Genomic DNA, 24,525 nt, shown 5'->3' with positions numbered 1-24,525 from the left:
TATAATAGAAAAAAAAATAGCCGATTCATTCTAGTCATTCAATTATATATAATAGTTTTCTAAATGTTGTCTTTAAAGAATTTGGCAACGCTTTTGTATTATTACTAGCAAATACAACAAATGAACATATTGTTGCATATCAAAACATTAGGTGATAATTTTAAATTGTCTCCTAAGATGGAAACAATTCTCTTTTGTTGCCTTTGTAAATTTGTTGCCTTAGGTATCATTTTACCTTGGCTTTAAATATTGTTTGCCTTTGTACTAAAATGTGTTGCCTTGTGAATAGACAACGGGGGCATAGATTACACCTCATATGTGTTGCCTTAGGTTCAAGGCAACACTTTTTTAATAATACGCAATAGTTTTTCACTGTTACCTTTGCTTTATTTTGTTGTAGTGTATTATGGCAAAATTTCCCAAAGGATTGTCGTAGGTCTCCACTCATCATAAATTTCGGCAAAGATTCCTCAACATGGATTGTCATTCATTTCAGTAAGTGGCAAATTTTCCCGAAGTAGATTGTCGGTCGACTCTTTTTTTTTTTTTTTTTGCAAATGTTCCAAGACGCGGATTGTCATTTGTGGCAATATTTTCCTAAAAGGATTGTCGCATAGCGTTGGCAAATTTCCAAGGTGGATTGCTTTCAAGATTTATATTCCAAGATGTGGATTGTCGATCGTAACAAAATTCTTATGACAGACTGTTACGAAGCATTGGCAACTTTTCCCAAAATTGGATTTTGGCAAATTTTCCGAGATACGGATTGTTGCTGCATCGTGGCAACATTTCCAAGGATGGAATGTTACGAAGCATTGACAACTTTCCCTAAATCGGATTGTCATACATCATACAAGAGTTGTGTTGGCAACTATTCCCAAAGAAAAGAGGATTGTCATCACAACAAAAGCACCGACATACTGGTTCACAAGCAGCAAAGCGCCGACGCACTGGCATAACAACAGTAAGGATCAACAAGCAGTGGTCTTTTCGAAGACTATCACATCGGAACTTGGAGGCAGTTACACGCGTAGCAGTCTTCAGGTGGTATTCTCTAGCTTGCAGAAGATCGTCAGAACCAACAGCAGGATGGTGTTCCCTAGCTGGCGGAAGGTTGTCACAACAACAACAATGCAACAACAACAAATCGGTTACCTCTAGAGACGTGTGCTCGACGGTGCAAGATACACGTTTCTTAACTCTATTATCTATTTAACTAACTCTAGTTTTGCAGGTATCGGCGTTACAAGAATGATTTAGGATCGCAGAGCATTCTGAATCATTCTCCGTCCCTATCGCTACTTTGACTTTTGTTTTCGAAACTTGCGTTTCTCCAAACTCAGTCAAAGTGGGAGCTTCTGTAGACACCCATTTGTGTCTCCCCAAAACCAAACCCAGTGATGAGTACTTTTCACGTCGAACCATAATCGAATAAAGTGAAAGTGTGGAAAGTCTAGTGTTGCGGATAGTTTTTATTTCTTTTCTTTCTCTCTGTTTTAAAAAAACCTATTTTAAGAAAACAGCCAATCCAGTTTGGTGTGGTCTATGGCAAGGGTCTAATAATAGTGTAGTTGGGTTAGGTTCAAAAAGAGCTTTCCAACGATATATTATAAGCCTAATTCTGATAAATAATGAGGAAGTTATAGCCAAATTACTAAACTGGACCCGGTTTGATATTTATATGCGGCCCAATGATCTAGAGGAGGGCCTAATATTGATTTATCATTCCTAATGCACTTAGAATTGATAATAGTCTTCTAGATTCTTCTAGAAGGTTCTTTTGAATCCTAATTTAATTAGCATTGATAAATTGACTTTGGTTGACTTTTAAGAGTTTTAATCAGAATAAAAGAAGTGTTTTTAAGGAAAATACAATTTTGCCCTCTCGTACGACTAAATTATATCAAAATAAGAAAACGCGTGGAAAACTGGATTCCAGCGCCTGGTGACAGGACCAGCGCCTGACGCCACTCCTGGCGTCTAGCGCTAGTGTCCAGCGTTTGGTGCCAAGTTGTTTTATTCTTTTCGAAACTCTGATTCGTTTTTTTATCATGTCCGACTGATTTTCTCTATAAATAGCCTCCTAAAACTTCTGTTTTCAAGGATAAAAAAAAAATCAACTCTCTAGTTTTCTAATTCTCTCTCTCACCAACTCTCATCAAGAATCTCTTGATTACTCTCTCTCTCTCTCTCTCTCTTTTCTAAACTAGCCTTTTGCATACAAAATTCCGCATTCACAAGATCTAGAAACACCTAGCCAAGTTCGAAGTTACCTTCTCTCTAGACGTGAAAGGTTTTAATTTATGAGGGTTTGGTCCCAAATCTAGTCTAAACTTTCTTAATTCTTTATTTTAATTATTTAATTTTATTATTTATTATTTTCCTTGAAATTGCTAACGTGTGTATTTTGTTATTAGAAAGAGATACGAGGCATCCAAGTAAGTGTTTTAATTGATTTATTGATATTATGATATATAAATCATGTCTAGGTTGTTATTATGATTCCTAGTGTCATGTTAGGGCGTTTTGATCTTCCTAGTATCATGTTTAGGGTAATAACTATAATTTCTAATATCAAATATGGCAATTATGATTCCTGCGATGCTTCCTATTCTCTTCCTAATATTCATGTTAGTATTATGTTAGGGTTAAAGCTTTGATTTTTGATGTTTAATGACATGCTAGGGTTTGTTATTAATCTTGTTAATATCATGTCTAGGATCTTGCTATTATGCTTTAACATGATTATTTTATGATGATGATTGTGATGATTATTATTATGTTGCTTGATTATATATTTATTGTTATTGCTTGATCACACCTTTTATGCATGTTTAATGGGAATTGGTACTTGTAATCACGCTTAATAAGATAAATAATAATCTTGTTCAGGGTTAATATGATTATAATTTAAGTGATCGCCAATAATAGATTTATTTGTGCATTAAATTCAACCAACATAGATAAACAACTTTAGGGTTAATCCTATTGATTGCATGTTAGTCAGAAAGCGCACATGAATACGATCAGAATAAAGTAGAGGTCTATTATTAGGGCAGGTTTAATCTCTTTTAGGTTGGATTTGTACCAGTCATGGTTCCAGAAATATTGGAGTTGACGATCTCGTGGATCGTTAAGGGGCGTAACCTTCACCCTGTGAACAATTTACAAGTTCCTAACACTTGTTGGAGACTCTTTTGCTCTAGCTTCCTTCCCTTTGGACGCCACTATACGTTAGTGTATGATCACAGTGGGGTTCAAGTTTGGGGTAATGCTTGAAATATTCCCTACAACTTTCAAATCTAAGCATTTAGAATTTGATAGTTATTTCACAATAGAGTTCGTAAACCTTTTGTTGGACCTTTATATAATTTACTTTTGCTTCCCACTAAACTTCTTATTCATAAGAGTTTCTATGTTTCTCGATAAGTCAATCCTCTTATTAACTTCATGAGAAAACACGTTCCAATTCCTATATGCAATGCTTCCTTTAATCCCATAATGGATTCCTTGATCTTGCTTTCAAATCTAGCATTTATTTAGTTTTTCAAAACCCTTAGACTATTTTCATAGTCACTTCCAAAATCCTATTTTAGGAAGGCGGTTTTGGTATCTATTTTGCCATATTTCATACGTGCAATTTTGCCAAAACAATCACGAAAAGACTTTAGCATTCTGATTGGAAATAGGTTTTTAAATCAACTCCGTGAATTTAATTGTATCCTTTTCAACCAATCTAGCTATGTATACATATACATTTCCACATTTGTTAGTTTTCTCCTTGAAAACTTATTTGCAATCAATGGGTCTTTCACCCTTTATGCAAATTAATCAAATTTTAAAACATGATTTTCAAACATGGAGTCTATTTTGGATTTTTATGGCCTCTAACCATTATTCGGAATTTGGATTTGTCGTAGCTATTTTACAAGACATTATTCCCTTACTATCTAATAGTAAATAGTATGCTTGTAAGTCTTAGGTTTATTTCTAACTTAATAGAAAATTTATAGGATTCAACCTAAGCCTTTGGTGAATTCTATACCTATACGGGGTTATTGCATCAAACACTGAGTTTCAAGGCGCTTCCAAAGCCCTTGATTTTCTTGATCTTACTCCAACTTTTCAAAAGTTTTGTGAGAAATGAATTCTCTTTTAAGGCACTTGTAAAGTCCTTTTGAGTATTCTTAATCAAGTATTCTTACGAAGCCCTTTTAAGGTCTTTCGTGATTCTCAGTTCTAGTTTGTTGCTAAACTCGATTGTCATCGAGTTCATTTTCCTCCCACTTGTCGTTTTGGAAATGTGTTACTTGAATGCTTATAAAGAGACATGTATATTGTCTTTGGGTAAAAGTTCGTTGTAAAACAAACAGCTAGCTGCCACTTGAGCTATCTAAGCCTTTAATGATCCATTAAGCTCCCACTCAACCACCTAGCTCTTGCTAAGCCGGTGAGCTCCCACTGAGTCACTTAGCTCCCACTGAGTCAGTGAACTCCCACTGTGGCTAAGAGTTTTAGACATATACTTGAAAAGACATTTAGAATTTAACTCTATCCATAACTGAATATGGCGTCCTTTCTTAGCTTCGACATTTTGTTTATTGTAACATTAGTCCTTCGTGCAAATCTTAAGAACTTTATAGGAAGGGATGTGATCCATCTTTGTTCGAGTCATTTTTAAATGGCATCGAGGTCTCCGTGAAGACACACTATGTTCTTTGTGGAGTTATTTATGAAAATTTCAATTTCATAACTTTGTGATGGTCACGCTTGGCTCAAGCAAACATCGCTCGATCTAATCTAGACCTTTTGATATCTTGCCAAGTCAATTATGTACTTCATTGAACTCTTGAACTATTTAAGGTCAAGTTTGTTCACATTTGATGAATATAGCCATATTCTTAATCCTCTTTAGCTTTCGGAGTCAATTATCTAGACCAAGAACAATAGTTTTACTTTGTCAGTTTCAACAAGTAAGACTTGCTTGTCTTAGAACGATTTCGAATCGATCAACTATCAAGAGCCTATCTAATAGAGCCTTGAGTACGTTCTTGTTGATGTGACATTGCTAAAGATGTTCAGAACGCAAATCATGCCCATGACTTTGAGCTTTTGCCAGTTTATCATGTTAAGATTTTTTTTTATAATCAAGCATTCTTGACTCATGGTTTAGACAACCATGTCATTCAAACAACTATTGCTCATTGCTTTGAATGTGAGTCTTTCTGTGTGTAAACGGATCAATTGCTGATTATGGAACACAATAACCATTTATTTGTTCTAGCCTTAGCTTAAAGGTCCTTAAACAAAGCATATGACCTTACAATTGATGTAGCACCATTTGCTTCATTCTAAGCTTGTAAGTCGCTTACTTAGTTTATCTTCAATAGTTTGAGATCACTTTCAAAGTGGAACACTCAAGCAGTATCCAATACTTTGTGAAGATAATGAGTTGCTAAGTTAACTTCAATAACATGAATTCTTTAGTAAAATGGAATCTCATTCCTTTTCTTTGTTCCTCATTTAAGAACCATTTCTTTAAGAGTCTTTGACTTTTATACTTTATTAGGCATAATTTAGCATCTAATGCGCCGTAAAACAAAGTTCCATCTTTTCCTTTAATTCACACTTGTACTACATCAATGAGTCCTACTCATCTATGTATTAAGCGAAAAGATATGTTGGTTGTCAATATTGACAATTTGAGTTTGCAACTCAATACTTCATGTTTTATCAAAATTACCTAGTATTTTGAATACATGATGTCTAATCGTCCTTTCGGACTTTGTTTTAAAATTCATTTATGAGAATTATATTTTAGAAATGCTTTACTTTTCTTTGAGAACCATTCTCAAATATTTCCTTTACCAATCATGGAAAACAATAAAATTTGATTTGGAATTCTACAAATATAAGTGCAAAGTATAACCATTTATCAAGTAAATAACATAATAAGTTTGAAAATTAAAGGTATTCATGAAATTTTTCAATCTTATTAAACGTCTTATCCACACATTAAATTTGTCCCCATTTGGCGAGAATAAGTCGATTCCAAGATCGAAGGAAACAAAGAGTGGCTAAGTATGCTTTGGCTTGTCTTAGCACTCAATATCCCAAGGTAAGAAACGCTTTGCTAATGGCTCCAAGCCACTCTTGATTGAATAAATTGTCGCATCTAATGCTCTCTCAATAATTTATTCACTTTGCCACGACATGTTAGGACTCCATCACTCATATCGTTGAGTTCAACCAAAACCAACTTGCATACCCAATATGCCTTATGAGTCTAGGGAGTAGTATTTATGCCTCGCTTTGGCGTAGCCCATCACTACTCTCAATAGGTCGATAAGTGTTGTTTTGGAATGACAATTTACTCAATATTTAGGGACCTAGGGTTTCTATGTTGGTTGATTTAAGTGAACTTAATTAATCATCACAACATTCGAAATCCTAAACATGCATCTAACATATAATTCATATATAAATAATCATGAATATGTAAAGCATAAGCATTTTGATGCATATTGACAACTAGCATGACCCCTTGAATTCTTCAAGTCTTCAAAAGGTCTTCTTTTATAACTTCATGGCTTTATCTTCCAAGAACCTCCATCTTCAAGACTTGACCATAATTATGCAATACTAGTATCTACGATTAGGACTAATCTAAATATTAAGGTACAAAAATATTCAACGGTACGCAGACCGTATTTAGATTTACAAAAATACATCACGGATCGCAGTCCGTATTTTCTATCCTAATCGGGCCCCACTAGTTGCCATTTTATAAAACCTGTGAGAGAATATACATTCCATTCATCCATTCACTATTTGTGAATGGCCCATGCATTTTACAACGATAAACAAGTAACAATGCATAAACACGCGATAACTAGTAACTAATCTAGGTGGTTAATCCAATTAACACGCCTAATTAAAACTAGTCAAAGTTGTTTTAACCGGTTATGTAAATAAGCACAATTAATATTTGAAGCTCCCATTAAATTCCGCATCCATCTTAATTAATCCAATTAATTAAGCCGGTAAAACCCAATTATTTGCCAAAATAAAATTTTGCAAATTCCGCTCATTAAAACCGAGGCCTACCCTCTAAAATTTATTAAAATAATTAATACCAAATTAGATTAATAAAATAATTAAAACGACAAAATAACCAAACACAAAGTCAACCGTACTCAAGTGGTTCACGCACTACATACGTGCCATATGAAAGTCAAGGTTGTCTAACAACCCCGCACTATACGGCTTGGCACACGTGCCTTCACCACCCCACGTAGCACTAGCTAGGTACACCATAGTAGCGTTTGCTACGGGTTACAAGGTGCTAAACACAAGGCCACGACTGCTTGCCCCTTTACAACAAAACACCAAGCACATACACGCTCGCACACCCACGCACCATAGCAGCCACGGGCTGCGCTACGGCAGCAGCATGCACGCCATGCACATGGTTAGTGTTGGTGCGTTGTTGCTGTGGTTGGGCGTGCATGCCACGCACATGGCCGCACGCATCGAGCAGCCCCTTAAGAGCCACATGCGGGCTGTTATGCAACCCGACTAGCCAAGGGAGGCTTTGCCTCGATTTTCATGCTGTAGCCTCGAGATTTGAATCCCAAATTTTCCGTGACAATTTATTAATTCTAAATTAATTTTAGAACTAATTTTCATGAGCAAAATTGAAAATTTTAACAAGTCTAACTTAAATAAAAAAACCATCCAAGTGCATGTAACCAAAATTATTTCCAAGAACCATTCTTTAATAAAATTGGTTTTACTTGGTGCAACAAAAATAAGAAGGCAATTACTCACTATCAATTTTATTAATTTAAATTAATCTTGAGTTTTTGACAAAATAGAAGGGAGTTGGAAAAATGAACATAAGTTCAATAAAGATTCCAACTTTTATACTTGTGAATCCTTGAAAAATTATATCTTCTAATATGAAGATAAACGAATTTCTATTCCTAATCGGTCAACAAAAGTCAATGACCTATTATATTAGGTCACTTGACACGTGTCAAGCTCTGATTGGTCCAAAAAAAATAAAATAATAATAAATAAACCCAAAAATCACCAAACCACCAGTCAGCTCCCCATCCCCCACCAGCCCACCACCCTAACCACCACCCCATTGCCAGCCTATCGCCCCTTTCTCGCCGGCCAGCTGCATGGAACAACCCACCGCGTTGTCGTCGTCCTCCATCCCCGTAACACCCCCCATTCCCCAAGAAACCACCACCCTAAAACCCCGAATCCACCAATGAAAACCCTTCCCACTGCCAAAATCCCCAAATTGTTCCTCCCACAACCTTGAAACCCTAAGCGGCTGGGGTTTTCGACGGTGGAAAGGAGTTTTGGGGGTTTTTGGCAGTAGGACAGGTGGTTTTAAGCGAATTTCGAGTGGAGGGAGGTTGGAGGTTTCGATTAAGGGTAGTCGAAAAACGGGAAACGGAGGACCAACAAGTGGGGAGGGGGAAATTTGCGCCGGAGGAGGGGAATAAGCGGCGCAGGAGGAGGGGTAAGGGCAACAGCCGCCGCCCTTTGGTGTTAGGCTGGTGGTTTTTTGGGGTTTGGTTGGTGGTTGGGATTTTGGGGTTTGGTTTTTTTTTTTTTATTTTTTTTTATGTATTGTGTAAGCCAATTCACTTGTGACACGTGTCGCTTTAAAAAAATTAAAAAAATTAACCCATTAAACCGGTCACCGGTTTTTGGGATTGAAGAAAAAGAGGAACCCCCAAATTTCGGATTATTCCAGAATAAAATAAAGTTGGGATTATTGTAGCAAATTGATGAAAGTTGAGATTATTATTTCTAATTTTTCCTATAAAATAAGTATTGAACCAATTACATAACCACCATAAATATGCAATTAATTTTCAAGGTTAGAAAGACTTAAAATTTTTCGTAAATATAAAAAACCCTTCGAAAAGTGCATTTCTGGTCGTTTTTTGGATAAAAATCGAATTCTAAAAGGGTAAAACCATTTCCAAAATTCACTATTTTTGGGTCAAAATCTGGGTTCGGAAGCTGAAGTCAGCTCTAATACGAGGTTAAAATGGATAAAACGAGCTATTAATCTAATTAGCAACTTAAAACCAGAAAAATTAAGCCATAAAAACATCATTAAAAATAGGGTATTTTGATTTTTACCACCTTCAAATAACCAAATAATTGAATTTACCACCTCCAAAAAAAAAGATTTACTTTACCACCACCAAAATTTCCAAAAAATCGATTTTACCACCAACTACCAGATTCCGTCCATGAATCCGTTAGTAGGGCCCACATTTTTGACGTTTCTTCTTCATCTTCCCCGATCTTCCATGTCAACCAACCAGCAACGAAATCAACTACCTTGGTTGGTCGGAATTTCGTGTGGGTTTCGCGTCTGGGTGGTGGTGGTTTCGAGTCGCGATGGTTTCGCGTCTGGCTGGCGTGGTTTCTGGTGGGTGGTGGTGGTTTTGAGTCGGGGTGGTTTCGCGTCTGGGTGGCGGTTGTTTCTGGTCTGGGTTTGGATGGTGGTGGGGTTGGTCGTAGCTGTTAGGTGGTGGCTAGGGTTTTGAGGTCGGAAATTGGTGGAAAGGGGTAGAAATCGGTGCGGCTGTGGTGTGCGGTGCGGTGGTAGCGATTAGGTGGTGGGTTGGTCGTAGCTATTAGGTGTTGACTAGGGTTTTGAGGTCGGAAATTGGTGGAAAGGGGGTCGAAATCGGCGCGGCTGTGGTGTGCGGTGCGGTGGTAGCGGTTAGGTGGTGGGTTGGTCGTAGCTATTAGGTGTTGACTAGGGTTTTGAGGTCGGAAATTGGTGGAAAGGGGGTCGAAATCGGCGCGGCTGTGGTGTGCGGTGCGGTGGTAGCGGTTAGGTGGTGGGGTTGGTCGTAGCTGTTAGGTGGTGGCTAGGGTTTTGAGGTCGAAATCGGTGTGGTGGCTGTGGGTCCCGACGGTGGCTGGTAGCGGTTAGGTGGTGGGGGCTGGTTGTAACGGTTAGGTGGTGGGGCTGGTTGTAGCCGGTCCGGCGGTGGGGGTCCCGACGGTGGCAGCAACCATCGTTGCTTGATGGGGATTTTTTATTTTTTATTTTGTTTTTTTTATTTATTTTTTTAAAACTTAACCAATAATATGGCGACACGTGTGCAAGGTAGGCCCCACTAACGGATTTTTGGACGGAATCCGTTAGTTGGAGGTGATTGGTGGTAAAACTGATGTTTAATTTTTTTATGAGGTGGTAAAGTAAATCTTTTTTTTTTGGAGGTGGTAAATTCAATTATTTGGTTATTTGAAGGTGGCAAAAATCAAAATACCCTTAAAAATATTATGATTTTAAAAATAAATGAGCAAGGCTCCAATACCATTGTTGGGGTTTGGTGAGTCCAACTCACCGCGGAAACTAACCCAAAAACAAAACCGCACTCGCAATAAATAAAACCATAAACATAATTAAATTAGTCATAAGATTAAGATAAAACGATTACCTTTGAAGCGTGCTTCGCCCAACCGATTGAGCTCTTACTTGAAAGCTAGCTTCGAAATTACGAAGCCTCCAACGTTGATCCACCCGCACCAACGATTACCGACAAGGTCTAATGTCTTGGGGTTAGCAAGACCCGACCGATAAACCCGAGTAATTGAGTTCAAAGGCTTTCACTAAAATGTGATACCTTTTCCAACTCTTGGGTTCAAGGGTTTTCACTTACTTTGATGCCCTTTACAACTCTTACTCAAGCATAATTTTCAATGCCCGTACTTGGATATTTATAGGAAATGATGAGAGGATGATTGTCTCTCCCACCAATGTGGGATAGTGAGGTTTCCCCATTTTATTTTAAAGGTAAAATAAAATTATTTAGGCAAGCTACTAATAATTCAACAAGTGTCAACTATTCATGAGAGATAAAGTGAGGACCACTTGGAGAGGGGGGGGGACCAAACTTGCTCCCCGCTCTCTTCCTCTCCATGTGCCACATGTCCTCCGATCCCTTTCACTAAGCTCCCACTTACTCCTCCTTGCTCACGGCCTAGCTACCCGCGCCACGACCCAGCTACCCGCACTAGGGAGATGCGGGCTGCTGCTGCTTGCGGCAAGCAAGCCGTGCACTCCGAGTGTGTGCAGCTGCAACTTACTGCCCTTGGATGCCGAGGCTGGTAGCAATGGTGCGCTAGCACGCACCAGCCAGCCTAGGCTCAACTTGGTACGCATGCTAGCCACCATGCTATGCATTATGCCCTTAGCACTCGGATTACTCAGGGGACTCCGATGCTAGGTGTATTTTGGGAATTATGTTGATTTATTACTATTTGAACGTTTCGTCTTTTTATTAATTTTGACTCCACTTCCGACGCTCGATTTCGACGCTCCAAGCTTGAATTTCTGAGGTCTAAATAAATATTACTCGGTCGACTCATTAATTCCTTTCGAAATAATTCGTCGCTTCGGCTCGTTGACTGCTTGGGTGTGACCCGAAGGGTTCAGTCAAGATTAAGTTGTAATATTAATTATGCATTAATATTACTGATCGGAAGCGGCCTCCACCCAAGCATTCCGATCACTTGACCTTACTGAATATATTAGCTTTCTAATAATTCTGAACCCACTATCAGAAAAATACACTTGTTCGAACGACACTATTCCTTTCAAAATTGTGGGGAAAAACGAACGTATTAGGCAAACCCTAGCAGAAACAATGAACCCTACTCAAGGGACTTTTTAAAGGCTTTTGTACATTTAGTTTTTTTCTTTAATTAAAATATCTGTAATCTATAAATAATTGTTTTTTAAAAAAAAAGAATAAATGAATAATAAATCTTATCCAAAATCTAAAAATAATAATTATATTTTCTAAAACTTTTACCGCCAAAATTAAAATATCATTTTGGCTCTAAAACACAAATAGTAAAATAAATTACTAAAATACCCTTTTAAAAAATAATAATTAATTAATTAATTAGAAAATACGTTTCAAAAATATGAGGTATTACATGAGCGAAGGTGGAGGTTGTTGTGGTGGAGATGTGGGAAGGTGGCGCAGCGGTGGCAGCTGCGGTTGCGGCGAGGTGAGAGGTGACTACAATTGAATTTTAATTATTTTTTAAGTTTATTTGGATTGTTTAGTGTTTGATGAGGACACTTCAATGAAATATATATAATATACCACTTGATCTGACACTTTACGAGTATCAAGTTCATTTGCATTGTTCATAAATCTTCTTTGTTAAATAACTATTTTTTTTAATTCATCTGTATTTTTAAAATTGATTGAATGTGAAGGAGAGTTATCCGAAAATCTCATTTACATAAAATTGAGGCAAATTAGATGATATTTGTAAACCGAAAGTAAAAAGAGTCGCAAATTAAGTTAATTTGATGCTAAGAATTCTTCTAGATTTCTGTCAAATTAATTGTCTCATATTCAGATTGTTTTGTTTGTTTTTGTTTTTTTTTATTTGACATTTTATTTTGGAACAAGCAAACTATAATAAGTCATAGGACAAAAATTAAAAGCAAATTAAGGGGAAAAAATTCCTTTAAAAATATTAATTCTAACAAAAAAAGAAAAAAAAAAGAAATTAATCAATCATAATCCCTAAACTTTTGCTCACTAAACTAGGTTCCTCAACTTTTTGGTTAGAAACATTAGAGTGGTGGTTGAGGGACCAAAAGTGCACAAATGAAAGTTGGGGGAATAAAAGTAAACAAATACAAAAGTTCATAAATCGTATTTATGCTTTACTCTTAATTTTATTCCATATTCTACACTATAGTACTTCGTGTTTTTTCTTTTTTGCCCTGTAGTATTTAGTGTCATACAAACAAAGTTTTATTCAATTTTTAACTTACTATGCCACAATTCTCACAAAGTATTAAATTAGCCTCATTTGATATAAAATCGATCCATCAATATCAATATATATTATTAAAACCCATGGCAAGACATGCTATTTTGCCATGTATCATCAATTTTGCCAATTGGCATATGATGTGACATCAATACATCAATATTAAAAACTCCATGAATTAATTTCTATATATTGGTGTTTAATGCAAAAAATTATTCTTATAGTCAAACGGTCAAACCAGCTTTTACAAATAACAAAACCCGGGCATCGCCCGAGCTAATAACTAGTTTTACAAAAAAAAAAAAAAAAAAAAAAAATCATTTTTTTTGTTATAAAACCAGCCCCTTAATTATTACAACAAAAAAACAAATTCAATCCATTTTTTTTTTTCTCCTTTGTTATAAAATCGATCCAATTTCGTAAGAAACAAACAAACAAAAACCATTTTTTCGATTATAGGAAATGTCTGAATCGTCGAACGTCTCGGCGCCGCTGCTGCGGTCGTTGCAAGGGTCGTCGGAGGCGGAGAATTCACCCAGGATGCCACAATCAACGGCGTTAGCCCTTCTTCTCGGCCGAGCTGCCGGCCGCCGTGGTCCATCGATGTTAGTCCGAGAGACGGCGGCGCGTGAGCTCGAGGAGCGTCGAGCTGATTGGGGGTATTCCAAGCCAGTTGTTGCTCTTGATATGTTGTGGAATATGGTGTTTGTTGTTGCATCATTTGTGATGCTGATTTTTACTTTTGATGAAAACCCTAATGTCCCGATTAGGGTTTGGATCTGTGGGTATGCTGTGCAGTGTTTGGTTCATGTTTTGTTGGTGTGGATGGAGTATCGGAGGCGGAGGAGGAGTGGCAGTGTGAGTGCCCGTCGTGGTAGGGATGATGATGTCGATGTCGAGGCGGGTGAGGCGGGGGAGTTTAGGGGGAGGTATGATTTGGATGGGAATGATAGTGATGGGGATGATGATGGAGTTATGTTTGGGGGTTCTGCTCAATCAAGGTATACTATAATAAGTTTTAATTTGTTAGTGAAATTCGACCACGATAATGATCTCATGTGTTAATCTTTTATATTGTTAAAGAATTGCATATGTGTTCTGAGTTAATGTTAGAGTTGTATTCCTTGTTCAATTTGGTGTTGCTTGTTTTAGAAGAACATATTGTGATGGTATAAATAATAATACTCCTAATAGCTTAAGGAGTATAATCTTTTATATCGCTGTAGAATTGCATTCTTGTGAGTAAATGCTAGTGTTGATTCTATTTGATGCTTCTTGTTTTCGATACTATCGCCTCTTATATTATGTAGGCTAGATATATATACTGATAAAGTCCAATATTTAATAACAAAATGACTTGATATTATCATCTTGAAATTTGTAATTGAAGATATAGAAGAGGGAACATATTTCTGTAACTTAAAACAATTTTAGAAGGGAATTAAAAGAAGAAGTGGCTAAGGTTGTCTCAAAAGCCATTATTTTAGCTGAACTTGACCTCTATGTACCTTGTTTCATGTTGCAGCTTTATGAACACAACTTTTAATTTAGGACCAAAAACATGTAAAATGTATCTTAAATGACTGAGCTTGGGAGCTGAACTTGTACCCTAATGTTACTATTTAAGTGGATCTGCATGAAGTAAAAAGGATCTTGAACTTGATTAATGTACTTCCTCCGTTTTCTTTTACTTGCAACACTTCCCTAAAAAGGAAAATGTCACAATACTTGCAACACACTATAAAAAGAAAGTTACTTTAGGGAAAAATATACTATTTCCCTTATTTAAAGCACATAGACCACTAAATTACACTTCTAACAACCACTCATCCCATTTTAAAGTGTATTATATCATGTGAACCCCACATTTCTTAAATACCGTGAAAAAGTGTGTGTTGCATCTAAAAGAAAACGGAGGAAGTAGTACTTAGCAATTTGATATTGATCTCATGTTAGGAATGATGCTTGGTTAGCTTTTTTCTTTTTTTTTTTTTTTTTTTTTTTTTTTTTTTTTTGGTGTTAATGTTAGCTTGGGATTTGTCTCATGGTTCTAATATCTCTAAATGGCCATTGGTGGTATGTAAAGTTCAAGGTTGATTTGGGTACTAATTAAGAATCATGTAATCTGTTTATGACTAAGAACCAAGTGAAGCTTTCTAAGAACTTAGGGTCTTTGATCATACTTACTAAGAATAGTGCAAGGCTTCAATTAACAGATTATACAAGAGTTCCTTATCTAGTGGTTAAAATTTCACCTATTCAAGACATCATATTGCCAGGAACCATAATTCTTGGATTTTGAAGTGGTTGTTAAATCATAATACTCCTTAGAATGAAACATATGCTTTATAGCGACCTCAATCAGTCACGATATTTATTGAAATCTATGTTACATCCAAATTTAAAATTTTGGATGGTTATTTCTTCAGATTTTGATGTTTTTGTTTGGATGTCTTGGGTCCCTGCTTCCCTTCCATTTATTTTCTGTTGCAAAGTCATCCACATCATACATATTTTCTCCTTATTGTGGTGGTGGTGTGTGTTATCTCTTCATGAATATCTTCTTCAATGCCTATTATCTATCACCTATAGCTTGAAGAACTTGATAGGATTATCTTAAACTCTTGCCCTATTCAAATGTCCTTTAAATTCGATCAACTAGTTGCCCCAAAAATTTGTGCTTCTTGTAGCATTATTGCTGTTATGAAGGGAATTGTCTAGCTGATGATTTAAGAAAGAAGGTTTTAGTGCTTAAGGAAAAGGGGTTTATGTTTAGAGTAGTGGATCTATGATTTGATATGTGGTTCAATTATGTATTTGGAGAGAAAATTTCTAGGTTTTTGGTTTGGCAAATTGTGTAAAAGCTGACAGGAGGTGCATAGTGAGAGCATAGGGAATGAGCTCAAAGGTGAAGCTTTCAAAGTTTATTTAAGTCGGCAACAATGTTTTATTTACACTTTGGTTGGATGAGAGGAAATGGAAGGGGAGGGAAGAGATATGAAAAGAAGAGGAGCAATCTCCCTTGTTTGGAAAGGATTGAGGATGGAAAGAGGAATCTATGTTCCCTCCCTCATCAATTACCACAACCCCTTCAATACTGGAGAGATTTGGACGGAAAATGGAGCTCACCTTTACCCTCTCTTTCTCTCCCATCCCCTTCCTTTCCCTTCTTTGCTACCCAAACAAAGCGATAGAGACAATGATCCTAATTCCTTTACTAATGTAGCTTAACATTGTGTTTGGAATCTTTATATAGTAATGGTGGAAGGAAAGGGACTAGGGAGTGGAAGGCATGAGAGGATAGGGGAAGGAATGGAAGGAAGGAGAAGTGGGCCTGTTTTAATTAGGGAAAGAAACCTGGCTCCATTCTTTTCCCACCCCTTCACGCCGTGACGCCGCTCTTCGCGCCCCCACCCCCCCAATCTCCTCTTTCTCTTCTATTGTGAACATGGCTCCCTCTGTCTCATCTTTTTTCTTTTATTGTGAACATGGCTTTGGTCCCAATTGCTGTTCTGCATGGGGCCGTTTGCATTTTGAGTTCCTGGAAGTAGAATTTGAAGCTTGCAGAATTTTTATTTCACGAGGCTGTACACAATGTGTGCCTATATAATGGATGATTGATCACTTAAATCAAACAGAAAATTTTACATTTGTCATGGTTGTCAGTAGTCATCATAATAAATTAGTAACAATGCATTGCTGCATTCTTTCTTTTTAAAAATTCTTTGACTGCTATATAACTTCATAGCCTAACTGTATTGTGTTTGATGTTATTTGTGAATTGTACAGTTTCTCCAAAAAATGTGAATCTGTGAACACTATGGCATCATTTCTTTGGTGGATTGTTGGCTTTTACTGGGTGGTTTCTGGTGGAGAGCAGCTACTGCAAGATGCCCCACGGCTGTATTGGTATGTTCCTTTTATCCTCAAAATGCTAAAAACAATCCCAATCCCCTGTAAAAAAGTAAAAATGAATGAAATAATAAATAGAAAGGAATTGTGGAAGAATTTTATCAAATATGGTAGAGAAGGGTCTTACACTTTGTTGATTTAGTTCTTTTTAAGCTCTAATGGCCTGTATGTCAGATATCTTCATAATGATTGTACCTTTAATCACGTGAGCTATGTTTCTAACCAAGTAAATGTATATATGTGCAGGTTGACTGTTGTTTATCTGGCATTTGATGTTTTCTTCGCCATATTCTGTGTTGTCTTGGCCTGTTTAATAGGGATCGCCCTATGTTGCTGTCTTCCATGCATTATAGCAATTCTTTATACAGTTGCTGGACAAGTATGAAATATATCCTACTCTAACTGCAAATCACCTTGTTACTGTGTGGCCTTTGACTTATTGCTTATTCCTTTTTCTGGTCTGCAAAGCAGGAAGGTGCCTCTGAGGCAGATCTTAGTGTGCTCCCCAAATACAAATTTCAGGCATCAGCTAATGATGAAAAGATTGATGTGCGTGCTGGAGTGATGATTCCAGTGGAGTCTAGTAGTGGATACTTGGCGAGTGAACGTGTTCTTTTACCTGAAGACGCAGTAAGTCCTTTCCCTTTTTTTGCTTTGAAGTTGTCACTGTTTAATTAGACTAATTCATGTGAAATATATGCTCACTGCCGTAATTGAGGAATATGCTTACTTAGGGGTTCCTGTGTCGTCTGTGGAATTGAACTGTTAATATTGCTGAGGAAGAATGAGTTGTGTGAATTGAACTGTTAGTATTGCTTTGTTGTCTGATAGGGGAAAAAGAGTGGGGTTGAGCTGTGAAGGTGATAATGATAAATGTTTTTTTCTGTCCTGTATCACAAGTGAAGACTGAAGAAATTAGATTACCAGATAATAATGTTTTTGAAATTCACATCAATTAACAGTGGTCTCAAGACACATGAATCCTTTATATTGTAATTCCAAAGTCATTGATTGTTAGTAGGTGCATTTCATGACTGATAAGGAATGGCAACATCCTCTATGTGATGCCTTTTTTCGTTCGACTATATGTTGGGAATTTGGGATCTTCGCCTCAGAAAGCGGAACTAGGAAAATAGTAAACTATTAGTTTTACCTGGGCTTCAGAAACGTTTAATTACTCTCGTACTTGTTTAGAAGGCCGATTCTTCAATATTTATTTATGACCTACATATCTCAAATCATGTACAAATCAACACTTGCACTACTCGTTGTCCCTGTTCCAAATCTACTGGGGCTGTTTTTTTTTTTTTTTTTTTTTTTTTTTTTTTTTTTTTTTTAATTTTCTCATCTAAAATTTAAGTATTACTGTGGACCCCTGCCATCTACAGATTTAATTCATTATCATAAGTACTCTTATTCCTCTTTCTTTCCTCAATGTTGTGGATACCATCCCCTTTATTACTTTAGTGTAAGAAGCTTAAATATTTTTTCCAGTTGCAATATAATTGCACCATTCATAGTTGGCTAATATTTAAGTAAGGGGAATGAAGTTATTAAGACAACAATACACTTCTACGGGTATGGAAACTGGAAAGAGATGAGCGTGGGGTCATGAAAGGAAAATTTGAAGGACAATATAGTCTTTGTCATAATTTGCCTTCCAAATACTAACGTAAGATTGGTGCAGTTATGATGACATTTATATAAACTGGTGCAAATATATTGAAATGAAGTACTAATTATTGATTATGACCAAAGACGAATTAAGGAATTCTAGCTACAAATTGACCAACATTTTTCTCATCACAGAATGAAAATAATAAAGGGGAAGTTCGAACTTTGGTCATAACTCTATCTTTTCACAAATCTCAACATCTTATCGTCCTAATAGTGCTCAATTTGACCATTCTTTGTGGACTGGGAGAGTATCTGTCATTCTCAGTTAAACGATATCTTTGTTAAAGTCTGATATTGGTTAATGTCACCTGAGAGTTTGTAGTGAGTTTCTACTTTTCCAGGTTAGGGTTCAGTTTAAGCAGCAGGAATAACATCGTGTACAGGTTTCTCCCCGTAGTTTTAGGTGGGAATGTGGGATCCCTGCGAGGTCCTAGTTTGATGATTTAGTTCAGTTGTGTAGTTACTTCTAGTACATCTAAATGCATTTTAGTTTTCTATTAAAAGCATTATAATGTAAGGTTGCAGTAGCTATTGGCCACGTGATTTGACATGTACTAGCAACTTAGCAAGTCCTTCTGATTGGCTTTGCTATGCTAATATATTAATTGTACATTAAAGCTGATCACACAGAATTCTTGGAGCCTGCAATGTTAGTGCTTTGTCACTTGTACTTCTCTAAAAGCATTGGACTAGAGTATGACATAGATACTAAGCTAGTTGAACTTTGCATCTCTGACATGTATATATCCTTGGGTGTTTTGGGATTTTTTAATCTTTTTAAAAACTTCATACCTATCTCTGGCACAATTATAAAATGGGTACAACAAGAAGGGATCCCAGTGAACTAGCTCTAGTAAAATCCCCTATGTTATAAGATTAGTGTGATTTAGGGTATTATATGCAATATCTTTCTAAATCCAAAGCTTTTAAGATTGAAAGTTTCATGATATGGACATATTATAAGTCATTTTCGATATTTTTATAAAAAAAAGTTTGTCTTTTAAATTGTTTTAATGTTCCTGTCATCCTCAAAGACCTCTTTGTTTGTATTTCTGCTCTTTTGTGTGCCGTTAATTAAATGCATCTGATGTAAAATCTAAGTTTCTAATTCTGCTAGGCTGCTACCTGCTATATATGGAGTTATCTTCATTTTTATGTGATAAAAATTACCTTTCCTATTATGTACAGGAGTGCTGTATCTGTCTCAGTTCATATGATGATGGAGTGGAGCTAAATGCTCTTCCTTGCAACCATCATTTTCACTCACCATGCATTGTGAAGTGGCTTAAGATGAATGCAACATGCCCCCTTTGCAAATACAACATCGTCAAATGATAGTACATCTATGAACATACAAAGGAAACTGTTTAGCTCTCCATCGGCTTTTTTATTTGTACAGATTTGAAACGGAAGGAAAGTAGTTCCAAGCGTGTGATAGTCATCATTTTGGTCCTTGATGTGCTGCCTTTTCAAAATGCTTGCAGCTATCATTCTTTTATAGATGCTTCTTCCTGCTGGATTAACCAGCCTGATAAATTCAAATCAAGTTCAGTGTAGTCAACGCTTGAATGGATGAAATGAAAGATCTTCTACCGGTAGCTATGTATATCGTTTGATTGTAATTATAGAGGTACCAAAACTTCACGCAAAGATGTTAGTGCTGTAAGTCTTATTATCATTGTGTGATTTATGTAATCAGTTTTATTATACAGGTCGATAATGCCATGATTTTATATGGACCGATCGTCAATAAGTTTATCTCTGCTGTTTGGTTTGAGTAATATTTTCTTCTAGGAATTAGAAGAAAGGGTTGTTTCTATTTCATGTTTAGTTTATCATTTTCACCGGTGACTTGCCATTTTACCAAGCTAATTCATCTTGTGACTTTGACGTCACGAGTTCAAATCCCACAAACTACATTTGCTTGGGAGTAGGGAGATTTTTTTTACTTTCCCTGGTATTTTTTTTTTCTTGGGAGTAGGGAGATTATCTTACTTCCCCTCTCACTTATTAGACTCTTTATCTGATTATTAAACTTTTTTTTTAAAAAAAAAACCATGTGATTATTAAACTTGGATGTAGTCATTGATGGTAAATGTATATGCACAGTTGATAATCCGAGGTAAACCTGGGCACGGGCCGGGTTGGCCCGCGTGCCGCCCGGCACGGCCCGAATTCAAGCACGGCACGACACGAAGTTCAACTCCCGTGCCACGGACAGGGTTGAGAATTCCCAGGCACGGCCCGGCACGAGCACGACCATGGCCCGCCGTGCCGGCCCGCAGGCACGGCCCGCGGGCCAACGGTAATGTTACCGTTTATTCTAGCTCCTTAATAAGCCAAAAAAACGGCTAAAAACGGCTAGTTTTTTGCCAATTTGCTCCCCAAATATTCTATAAATACTCACCTCCATTTCATTTCCAAATCACAAAATCACAATCTCTTCTTCTTATCTCTTATATTCTCTAAATCTCTAATAATCCTTATTTTCTTAAATTCTCTAATTATTCTCTTAAATTCTCTAATTATTTTCCTAATATCGTAATTAGTGGAGCGTTGAAACACGGTTGTAAGATCTAAACTAATCTTAAATTTATTATTGTTTTATTGTTATTATTAGAATAATCTTGTTTAATTATTATTGTTGTTAATTGTTATTGTTGTTGTTATAATTGTTGTTATTAATTATTATTATCGTTACAATTGTTGTTATTATTTATTTTTGTTGTTATTGTTATTGTTATAGTTGTTGTTATTAATTAATATTATTGATATTTTTATTGTTAAAATTGTTGTTATTAATTATTATTATTATAGTTAACCACTTTTTATTAAAAAATTAATTGTTAATTATGGCATCGAACAACCCATCATCTAGGTCTAGGGGGAAAGGCCGACTTATCCGTAGTAGTAGTTCTAGGGAACCACCAAATACAACGAGCCCCCAAATTACGAGTCAAACCAATGACCCCATTTACTTCCCCCCGGGCTATGAGCCATATAATACGTCGGGATTTCCAGCACCACCACTAAACCAATTTCCACTACCACCATACCAATTTCCACCTAATTATATCGGTGATCAACAAAACTATTGTTCTAGCCAAGGTAGCCAAGAAAGTACCCGAATTCCCTCCGGTTCTACCCCTTCTACTGCCACTCCCACTAGTCCCATTACTAACCATCACACACATCATGAATGGTTAACCGAAACTGAGATGCTACTTTTGAAAAACCGAAGGAGTGAGGTATGTCGTTATTTTGTCCTAAGTAAAGATGGTGAACAATGGGCAAAATGTAAAACATGTAATAGTGTATTCACGGCAGTTACCAAAAACGGGACGGGACACTTATCTAGACACATGAAAGCTTGTGCAAAACCAGCTAGTGATCCAACCCAGCCCAAAATTTCCCAATTCCATCCATACGGCTTTACATACAACTATGAGAGGGATAGGGATGAACTAGGAAAAATGATAGTACACGCCGAACAACCTTTTCTTTTCTCGGAAAGTGACGCATTAAACACCTACATTAACAAAGCACTACAACCCCAACATAAAAGAATCTCTAGGAAAACCGTTCGTTCCGCCACAATGAAAAATTTCCTAGAGTACAAAGTCCGGTTACAAGCCGAATTGAGTAACCTTAACTGTAGAGTATCTTTAACAGCCGATTCTTGGGATAGTGGTTATAAATATCACTATTTATGTGTGACTTTCCATTGGGTAGATGATCAGTGGATGTTACAAAAAAGAATAATACATTTCAAAATGCTGGAATACCCACACACCGGCATTAACATTGCTCACCATTTAATGCAAGCAATAGACGAATACAACCTTCGAGATAAAATGATGTCTATGACTTTTGATAATGCAACCTCTATGACATACACAGCTAATCTTATCAAACAAAACTTAACCGATGTACTATTAGACGGTGAAGCTCTTCATACTAGATGTGTTTGCCATGTACTTAACTTATGTGTACAGGATGGAGTTCGGGCAATTGACCCATACTACAGCAAAATCAGAGATGCTATTATGTCTATTAATAGCTCTAACATGAGATACCAAGAATGGAAGAGTTTTCTAAAACAACAAAAGATAAGGGTAATAAAAATTAGAACCGATTGCCCAACTAGGTGGAATTCCACCTATGCCATGTTAACAAAGGCAATTGAGTACAAGGGCCCGTTAACATTATTTTACAACCAAAAATTTCCACAAAATGCTTTGTATGATGATGATTGGAATAACTGTGAAAGATATATGCAATTTTTACAGTTATTATATAACATGACGTATTGTTTTTCTACTGTTTACAATCCTTGTGCTCAAAACTTTCTTTCTAATGCATGCTTACTCGCCCAACTTTTCGCTGATCATCGCGATCAAAGTGATTATGATCAGTATCTTCCAGCAATGGAAAAAAGTGGCGTAAATATTATAGTGAGATTCCTTTGATTTATATTTTTGCTTCCATATTAGATCCTAGGCAAAAGTATGAAAACACATTTATGTTAGTTGACATTTACTTTCAATGCATGTTTCTTGACGATGATGTAGAAAACTATAAGACTAATGTGAAGGATCAGTTTTTTGCTTTATATAGAGTCTATGAAGCCAAATATGGCACCGTTCCTCGCTCAGGGCCTTCCCAACCATCCAAAAACGTAAGTAAGAAGGCCAAACATTTATTTTCACAAGCTACTAACTTGATTTCAAGGTTTTCAGGTGATTCATCAATCAGGAGAACGCAAAGCGACGTCTCGGAGTTGCAGATGTACCTGAGTTACGACTTCACCAAAGGCATGGACGACGATGAGATAAACAGCCTCGACCTCCTTGCATGGTGGAAACAACAAAGCTCGAAGCATCCAACTTTGGCGGCAATGGCACGAGACATTCTTGCTATCCAAGTTTCCTCCGTCGCCTCCGAACGAGCTTTCAGCGCATCCGGAAGGGTTTTAGACGATAGAAGAACAAGTCTAAAACCCGAAACACTAGAAATGTGCGTGTGTTTCAAAGATTGGTTGGATGCGGAAAATCGCTCACAAGACCGTTCTTACGACCACAACGACAACGAAGAAGGAACCTCCGCTTCCGGTTCGGGTTCGGCTAGTTCCCAATCTATGCAACTAGCCGATGACCTTGAAGGCGAAGGCGAAGACGAAGACGAAGACGAGCAAGAAGAAGGAGAAGAAGAATAGACAATTATTGTATATTGTACGATTTTAAAAATATCAATTTTATCATTTTCCAATTTTTGTTTAATACCATCATTGTATGATTTTTATCATTGTTATCATTGTACAATTTTCTCAACTCAAGTAATAATAATATAAAGTACGCATTATTCACATCCAAAGTCCAATTTGCCTTTTTTCCCCGTTTTGTTACAATTTGTAAATTCATATTAAAAAAAAATAAAATTATACCAATTACTAATAAATCATAAACATTAAATTTTAAAGTAATAGTATAAAGTAAATATATAAATATAAATATTGAATATACAAATTATAAAACATAAATATTCAACTTATAATTATAAAATTCATAACTTAATAACTTATAACTTATATACATTATAAACTTATTAATTTATAATGTCGTCATATATATTAAAAAAAAAAAGAAAAAAAAAATTATTTGAAAACTGCACCAGCCCGCAGGCCGGCACGGCACGAGCCCGCCAGGCACGAGGGCCGTGCCGTGCTGTGGGCTGGCCTGTGAAAATGGCCGGCACGGCACGACACGAAATCCTGGGCCCGCCGGCACGACCGGCACGGCACGAACCAGCCCGTGGCCCGCCAGGCACGGCCCACGGCGGCACGGCCCGGCACGGTGCCCAGGTTTAATCCGAGGTAACATTTTAGTGGAAAACAATTTACAATCATTAATCAAATTTGACAAAGTGAGGTAGAATTTTTTGAATTAACTATTCTTTTTCCATTTTGTTTGGTTGGAGTGTTTTTGATTGGAAACAGATTTAAATAAATCATTACCAAGTGTTTGGTTGAAAGGTTTAGATAACAATTACCATTACTCTTAGACTATGTTACTCGGACATGGCAAA

General features: G+C 36.7%; 1 protein-coding gene across 1 annotated transcript; it reads left to right on the top strand.

Moving 5' to 3' along the window:
- The first annotated feature begins 13,216 nt into the window (after nucleotides 1–13,216).
- On the top strand, nucleotides 13,217–20,218 carry LOC110712649 (E3 ubiquitin protein ligase RIE1-like). Its single transcript, XM_021891122.1, has 5 exons — nucleotides 13,217–13,853; nucleotides 16,642–16,761; nucleotides 17,011–17,143; nucleotides 17,236–17,394; nucleotides 19,630–20,218. The coding sequence occupies exons 1-5, from the start codon at nucleotides 13,315–13,317 to the stop codon at nucleotides 19,774–19,776; spliced, it is 1,098 nt and encodes a 365-aa protein (XP_021746814.1). The 5' UTR covers nucleotides 13,217–13,314; the 3' UTR covers nucleotides 19,777–20,218.
- Nucleotides 20,219–24,525: the final 4,307 nt, after the last annotated feature.

The sequence above is a fragment of the Chenopodium quinoa genome, unplaced genomic scaffold (assembly GCF_001683475.1).
Source record: "Chenopodium quinoa cultivar QQ74 unplaced genomic scaffold, ASM168347v1, whole genome shotgun sequence".
NCBI lineage: Eukaryota > Viridiplantae > Streptophyta > Magnoliopsida > Caryophyllales > Amaranthaceae > Chenopodium > Chenopodium quinoa.
Note: the sequence above shows the minus strand (reverse complement) of the source record. Positions and strands in the feature narration are given on the sequence as shown.